The 7,742-nt window shown below is 47.5% G+C and overlaps 1 protein-coding gene across 2 annotated transcripts; it reads left to right on the plus strand.

Annotated features, from left to right (window-relative positions):
* Nucleotides 1-2,909: 2,909 nt before the first annotated feature.
* On the plus strand, nucleotides 2,910-7,372 carry Znf599 (zinc finger protein 599). Of its 2 annotated transcripts, none has more exons than XM_041654380.1 (2): nucleotides 2,910-3,098; nucleotides 5,306-7,372. In XM_041654380.1, exon 2 carries the CDS (start codon nucleotides 5,999-6,001, stop codon nucleotides 6,860-6,862), a length of 864 nt encoding a protein of 287 aa, XP_041510314.1. In that variant the 5' UTR covers nucleotides 2,910-3,098; nucleotides 5,306-5,998; the 3' UTR covers nucleotides 6,863-7,372. Both variants share the same exon structure in this region, with proteins under 2 accessions (XP_041510314.1, XP_041510315.1).
* Nucleotides 7,373-7,742: the final 370 nt, after the last annotated feature.

Below are 7,742 nucleotides of genomic sequence, written 5' to 3' on the forward strand. Positions count from 1 at the left end.
AAAGCCATATACAAAATCAGTAAGTGGAAAGTATTAATGAAACACCCCAAAACAATGAAATCAGTAATACAAAGAATCAGTGCAACAAAGAGTTGATTCTTTGAAAAGATAAAATCAACAATCTTAGCCAAACTAACCAAAGTAAGGGAAAGGGCCAAATGAATAAAAGTTAGAGACCAAAAGGAGATGTTACAACTGATAACAATAAAGTTCAGGGGATCATTAGGGAATGCTTTGTAAAATCATGCTAAATTAAATAAGCCACGGCTTTGCCCACCCACACCTTCACTGGACCCCTACAAGGCTTTTGGTGAAGTGACAGGCTTGGCTGATCCCTCACACAACCACTTCAGCTCCTAGGACGTGGGAACGTGGCTCTTGCAGAGGATCTTGGGCCTGGTGGATCCCACAGGACTGAGTGTGGCTCAACCAACCCATGCCTAGTGATAGAAACAAAGAGGGGCAGTGCCAACGCCAGATGATAGCAGCCGCCCTGCCACCCTTACCCCAGACCCTTCTGAAATGCTGGCCGCTTCGGAAACTGACCCTGGAGCACTTCTCCTGGGGCTTTAAAGTATTCCTAATAATATTTGTACTGTAGGAGCCAGCCATGATGAGCTAAATAGAAACAGACCACCCAAAGGAAGTTCTTTATTCCCAACCATTATCACCTGCCAGTGTGGGACTCAGCCATCGATAAGTTTAACGGAGGCCTGAGTCTCAGTAGTTTACCCTGAGGTTGCAGGAAGGACCACAAACCGAGACTGCCCAGGCACCACCCAGAAACAGACCATCCAAAGGAAATGCCTAAAGTTCCAACGGTTGTAGATAGGATCACCCCCCAGCACATTCACCAGAACACCCCTAGACAAATGTCAGCCAACCAGGGGTCCTGAATCTTAGAAATCACTCATCCCTACCTTTACTACTATAAAAACACAACTCTAATTGAGCTCGGGGTTCTCTGATTATTCCAGTACATTGGACATGTGGAGAGACTGAGCTTGCAAACTTGCATAAAATAAAGGCTCTTTGCTTTTACATAGGGGATTTGGTCTCTTTGTTGGTTTTGGAGGAACTTGGTGGATCTGGACATAACAGTACTATTGGAGGAGAAGGCTGATCACACAACTAAAATTACCTGGCACAAGTGAGAAGGAAGTACAAAATAACGCAACAAACCCACTTAGGAGTTTATTAGAGGAGATGTGTAAGGTCTGGTAAAGTCTGTGTGCAGAATGTATGAGAGGGCTGAAGATGGTGCGTCCAGCTTTTACATGCTGGCTAGTGCATGCGCACAGGGGGGTGATGTAGCTACGTCATAAGCAGATGACAGAGCTCATGCATGCGTGCAAGGGCTTACATAGCTGTGTCATAGTAGGTGATGCAACCATGCTGCACACGGGTCACACAGGGCCTTTTAAGGTCCCCGGGGTGGCTAAGTATTCTGTCTGAGGGCTTGTCTGCACATGAGTGGCCTTGGAACCTGGATGTGCCAGCCATGCTGGTTGGCTAGAATTATAACTGTTGGCCAAAAGACCCAAAATGGATAAAATAGTGGAACCAGGCATATTCTGGCAAACTTGTGTGTAACCAAATAGCCATGTCTAACCTTACCAGAGGGAGTAATCAAAGGTGTTCGGTGTTAAACTACACCTCTAAGATGTTTCCTATGATGTTGAAATCAACACTGAGCAGAAGGTGGTCATTTTTTTTGGTGGATGGTCTTTACAGAGAGTATTCAAGTTTAAATGAGGTCATTGGGTTTTGACCAAAAGGGGAGAGGGGTGTCTTAAGACATGAAGACAGAGAAGGAGACAATTTAAAGATATTAGGAGAGAAGACTACCTGGAATTACCGGGCACGAGCAAGAGCAGATCAGGAGACATACAAGGAAACCCACTTTAAGAGGACTACTGAGAACTCAAGAACAATGGCAATGGGTTTTTGATCCTACTGCACGCACTGGCTTTTTGGGAGCCTAGGCAGTTTGGATGCTCACCTTACTAGACCTGGATGGAGGTGGGTGGTCCTTGGACTTCCCACAGAGCAGGGAACCCTGATTGCTCTTTGGGCTGACAAGAGAGGGGGACTTGATTGGGGGAGGGGGAGGGAAATGGGAGGCGGTGGCAGGAAAGAGACAGAAATCCTTAATAAATAAATAAATTAAAAAAATAATAGAAAGGTATTTAGGAATTAGTGAGGAAAATTGTATAATCTAGTTTCACGCTATCATTAGAACCAAGGGGGACTGCAATTGAGTCACCTAGTCATACATGGGAACATCATCAGGAAAAACACATTCAAGCATTTAATGTGTTAAACAGTAACTCTTCCATAATAAAGAAAAGTTCAACACCAAAAAAAAAAAAAAGAGTTTATTAAGCGAGAAAAACACACGTACGCAGGTCTGAGGAAGTTCGTGCCTGAAGAGAGTGTGGACGGGGGGCGTGTCCAGCTCGGTTTCCAGACTGTGTAGAGGGATGCACAGTGGGAAGTGTAGATCACGTGACCACGCTGCCTGTAGGTCACAGAGGGCTTGGGTGGCTGTGTAATTTGCAGGAGCGCTTGATGGCGCCTGCACAGCCCTGGAACCCGGAAGTGCCAGCGCTTGGGGTGGCTTGATATTTTGCCAAAGCACTGATGGTAACGATAACACTACCAAGTGTCAGGAAAGACCCTTCTACACAAGTGCTTCCTTCATAAAGCACACTGTTTTACAGCGAACAGGAAGTGCGTTCCAAGTGCCGTGGGGGGGGGGGAAATGTTGAAGGTTGAAGAAAGACTACATTTCCCAGAAGGCAGAGCCGCGGTCTGGGAAATGACGCACTGAGTAATGGGCGTTCCTGGGAACCGCGGCGGCAGGACTTCCGACGTTTGGTCCTTTGGTTCCCGTCCCGCCTCCCCAGCGGTTCACTGCTTTGGGCAGAAGCGGGCTGCGTTGAATTGAGAAGAGCGCAGGAGAAGGAGCCCGAAGACAGAGGATCCACTTCTACATTCCGCGCGGAGCGCGTCCTCCTTCGCGGCCGAATAGCACTCCCCGCCGCACGCTTTTCGGGGCCTCACTACGAGAGGCCCCCATGGCGATGCCCGCACAGGTGAGTGGATGGCCCTGCTCTCAGGCCTTCTGCTTGGGTACTTGATCCTGGAACTTCCGATCCTTCCCGCGTTAGTGCTCTGGATCTGAAAGCAGCGGGAGCCTCAGGGGGCTCCCGTGTCGGGCTCAAGTTTTGAACCCTGCTCTTCCGCGCCCTTGGCGTCCGTCCCCTGGGTCTGTAATGGAATGTCCGTAATAATTCCGTCCTGAGAGAACTGGAGCCAGTACGCGTGTGGTTTGGGTCTTGTACTCAGCAGGAGCCAAGCAGCATCACTCTGTGGGTGTGGCTTCGGGAGCATCCGTGTTGCCGGCAAGGTGGTCTGCTGGCAGGCAAAGAGACTGGGTTTATCTTCATAGCGAATTTGGCTTGCCCCTGAACAGCACTGAATCTGTACTGCAAAGGAAATCCGTTAAAATATTCGTTAATGACGGTGCTTTGGGGATTCACATGCCCAGCGGACCCACAGTTATTTTCCAGCATGCCACTGTTCACTGTTAGCTAGGTTGCTTGGTGTCTCCATCAGGGATTATTACATAAGAAATATAGTCCTTCTCATCACCGCCATTCAGTCAGTCATTGTCCCACAGCCCCACAGATAGGGGGACCGGCTCAGCAGGGTTGAGTGAGATGTCTTCACAGTCTAGCCAGCAGGGCCCACCAGGATGGGACCCAGGAGCCCCCCCACCCCCCAGTGTGTGTGTGTGTGTGTGTGTGTGTGTATGAATAAGTGATGCCTCAGGCTGATGTCTGGCATCAGCTGCTCTACACCCTGATCTACTGAGGCCGTGTCTCCCAGTTGGATACAGAGCTGACTTTCCGGCTCATCAAGCTAGCCATCTTGCTCTGGAGATCCTTTGCCATCCGGCATATCCATGGGCACTGGGAATCTGAAATCCTGTCCTTATGCCACAAGCACTTCCCCACAGCCATCTTCCCAGCCTGTTGGAACACGGCCCAAGAATGGAGTCATGCGAAGAGGATTCTGAGTGTTCGCGAGGAAACTCCAAGAAGACAAGATCTTGTGACCTCAGTTTGTTCAAAACACAGACTTGTCCTTGGACTGTGTTTTTGTGCTCCTTCCAGGTGCAGTGGATAGGAGAGTTTACTTCAGCTGTCTTCATTAGCCTCCACGGAAAACATGTTTTTGCTGCATGCAGCTTGTCCTTGGAATTATACACATTACTCAGGTGACGCTTCTTAACCCTTGGAGTATAAATTGTCTGATGCTCTGAATAAAGTTGGCTGTCACATGAGTTTTAGGCCCTGCTCTCCCAGGTCTACGCCACCAACTAGAGCAATAAACACATGCCCATGCCCTGACTTCAGGTTTCTCTGTGTGTAGCCTGACTGTCCTGGTTACTAGTCTATGCTGGGCAGACCAATGAGGTTCAGCAGCTGAGGTGGTGATCATTGTTTGAATTACAGTGTCTTTGTCCCCTCCCTAAGCCCGTGGTGATATTTTGTTTGTGCTTTTAACAAACAAAGCTTTCCTGATGATGAGTGCGGAGCTAGCCACACTAGATAGCCATAGAGGCCAGGCAGTGGTGGCTCACACCTTTAATCCCAGCACTTTAATCCCAGAGAGACAGAGGCAGGTGGATCTCTGTGAGTTCAAGGCCACCCTGGGCTAAACGATGCTGAATCAGTCTAAAAGAGAAACAGAGCCAAGTGGTGGTGGCTCACACCTTTAATCCCAGCACTACAGAGTTGGAGACCGGAAGTGATATTTCTGGGCAGAGAGAGGAATACAAGGCTGGAGGAGACAGGAGCTCAGATTTCAGTCTGAGGTTTCATAGAGATGATGACATTTAGTCTGGGGACTTGTAGAGACGGGATACTCCATTCGGTCTGAGGATTTCATAGAGGTAAGAACTGGCTGCTCTGCTTCTCTGATCTGTCAGCTTTTACCCCCTAATATCTGACTCTGGGTTTTTATTATTAAGACCAATTAGAATCAGTGCTACATTTGGTGACTAACATGGGGCTTGAACCCACGACCCTGAGATTAAGAGTCTTATGCTCTACTGACTGAGCTAGCCAGGCTGGGCTCTTCTAATATCACAGGTTATTGTCTGTGCCGGGCCAGGTCCTTAAGAGAAGATCTGCAGTCAGACTTTGTTCCTGCATTCTTGCCCAGAACCACGGAACAGGGTCCAGTTTTGCATGTGGTCTACACAGCTACCCACTACCTCTGTTTATATTCCCAGGCCTTGGTTTCATTTGAAGATGTGGCCGTAACCTTCACTGTGGAGGAATGGGGACAGCTGGACCCTACTCAGAGAGCACTGTACCAGGAGGTGATGATGGAGACCTGTGGGACCACAGGGACAACTGACTCTTCCAAGGAGACATGCCCTGGAGAGCTGGCTTATAATCATGAGGCTTTGGAGACAGATGATGGTCTCTGTTTACAAGTCTTACAGGAGCAAGCTACTCCACGAGATTCTTACCATGAACATGATTCTCAAGGACCAGAAAAAGAGCGTGTGGTTGATGTAAGGAGCCTTTATCAGTGTAAAGACTGTGGGAAAGTGTTTAGGAACAATCGGACCTTAGTATGGCATCAGCAGATTCATGCTGGAGCAAAGCCTTATGAATCTAGTGAGTGCGGGAAAATGTGTCGTTCCATGGCTGGCTTTGTTCAGCATATGAGGATTCACACTGGGGAGAAGCTACGTCAGTGTGTCGATTGCGGGAAGGCCTTCAAGCGCAGTTCTCACCTCACTGAGCACCAGCGGCTGCACACTGGAGACAAACCCTACAAGTGCACCTAATGCGGGAAGACCTTCTCCCATTGCTCCACTTTCCTCCAGCACAAGGTGACGCACTCTGCAGAGAAGCCTTTCCTGTGCAAAGAATGTGGGAAAGCTTTTTGCTACAGCTCTTCGTTTGTTCAGCATATGAAGATTCACACCGGAAAGAAGCTGGACGAGTGCGGCCAGTGCGGGAAGTCCTTCATTCACTCCTCCACATTGGTGAAACACAAGAGAACCCACACTGGAGAGAAGCCCTATGAGTGCAAGGACTGTGGTAAAACCTTCACTCACCACTCCACGTTTCTCCACCACAGCATGACCCACACCGGAGAAACACCCTTCGTGTACAAAGAATGTGGGAAAGCTTTTTGTGTCAGCTCATCCTTCATGCAGCACATGAGGATCCACACTGGAGAGAAGCCATACGAGTGCAGTGAGTGTGGAAAGGCCTTTACCCAGCGCTCCACTTTTATCAGGCATAAGAGGACCCACACTGGAGTGAAACCCTTTGAGTGCAAAGACTGTGGAAGGGCCTTTTGTGACAACGCTTCTCTGATTCAACACACGAGGCTTCACACTGGCAAGACGCCCTATGAATGTGATGAATGTGGCAAGGCCTTCACCCACCACTCTGTTTTCATCCTACACACTAGAACCCACAGTGGAGTAAAACCCTTGGAATGCAAAGAATGCGCAAAAGCCTTTTACTATAGCTCGTCCTTCATCCGACACATGTGGATCCACACTGGAGAGAAGCCTTATGTTTGCAGAGAATGTGGGAAAGCCTTCACTCAACCTGAAAATTTTCTCCGGCATAGTAGGATCCATACTGGAGAGAAACCCTTCGAATGCACAGTGTGTGAGAAGGCTTTTTATGACAACTTTTCCTTGATTAGGCACATGAGAACTCACACTGGAGAAAAGCCCTTTGAGTGCAGTGAATGTGGGAAGACCTTCAGTCATAATTCATCCTTTATTCAACACCAAAAGATTCATACCAGGGTTTAAAAGATAGGGGCAGTGTTTCCCTCCATCCATTTGAACAAGCACATGCTAGAAAAATACTTTTCAATGTCAGTATCAGGGAAAATCCTATGGCCAGAGAAATAATTTAGTTTCTGGAAAATTATACTGAAGAGACACTTGATTGTCATTCCTATAACAAGTTTTTGTCACAGTTCATCACTTGCCATCTAAAGAATCATATATTAAAAAACAGGCCAGCCTAAGCTCTGCACAGTATCTGAAAATTATCTGGCGTAAAACCCAGTTTTGCTAGCATTTGGTTAAATGCCAGAAATAATCATCCTTTTATTTATTCATCAAATCTAACGAGCATTTTAAAGCAACAAGGAACAATAGGGGGGAGATAGATGAGCAAAGATGAAAAAGAAATGTTTGCATGACCTCAGATTTTCCTAGGAAGCAATGGAATTGTCATGATAACACAAGAGATCTAAAAGACCTCACTCCCATGTGTTTTCACACTGCCAAAAGAATTGCACCATTAAGGGCTTTGTGTCAACATTTCTTTTTATTTTTAATTTTTTTTTTTATTTTTTCAAGACAGGGTTTCTCTGTTTAACAGTGCCCTGGCTGTCCTGGAACTCACTTTGTAGATCAGGCTGACCTCAAACTAACAAATATCCACCTGGCTCTGCATCCCAGGTGCTGGGATTAAAGGTGTGCACCACCACTGCCTGGCTCTTTTTCTTTCTTTCTTTTTCTTTTCTTTTTTTTTTCTTTTTTTTTTTTTTTTTTGATTTTTCGAGACAGGGTTTCTCCGTAGCTTTTGGTTCCTGTCCTGGAACTAGTAGACCAGGCTGGCCTCGAACTCCCAGAGATCCGCCTGCCTCTGCCTCCCGAGTGCTGGGATTAAAGGCGTGCG

This window comes from Microtus oregoni, unplaced genomic scaffold (genome assembly GCF_018167655.1).
Source record: "Microtus oregoni isolate MIOR12 unplaced genomic scaffold, Mior012 000006F_ref0000085, whole genome shotgun sequence".
Taxonomy (NCBI): Eukaryota; Metazoa; Chordata; class Mammalia; order Rodentia; family Cricetidae; genus Microtus; species Microtus oregoni.

Excerpts from the sequence above, each read along its gene's own strand:
- Znf599 (XM_041654380.1), top strand. The coding sequence starts at position 5,999 with ATGAAGATTCACACCGGAAAGAAGCTGGACGAGTGCGGCCAGTGCGGG.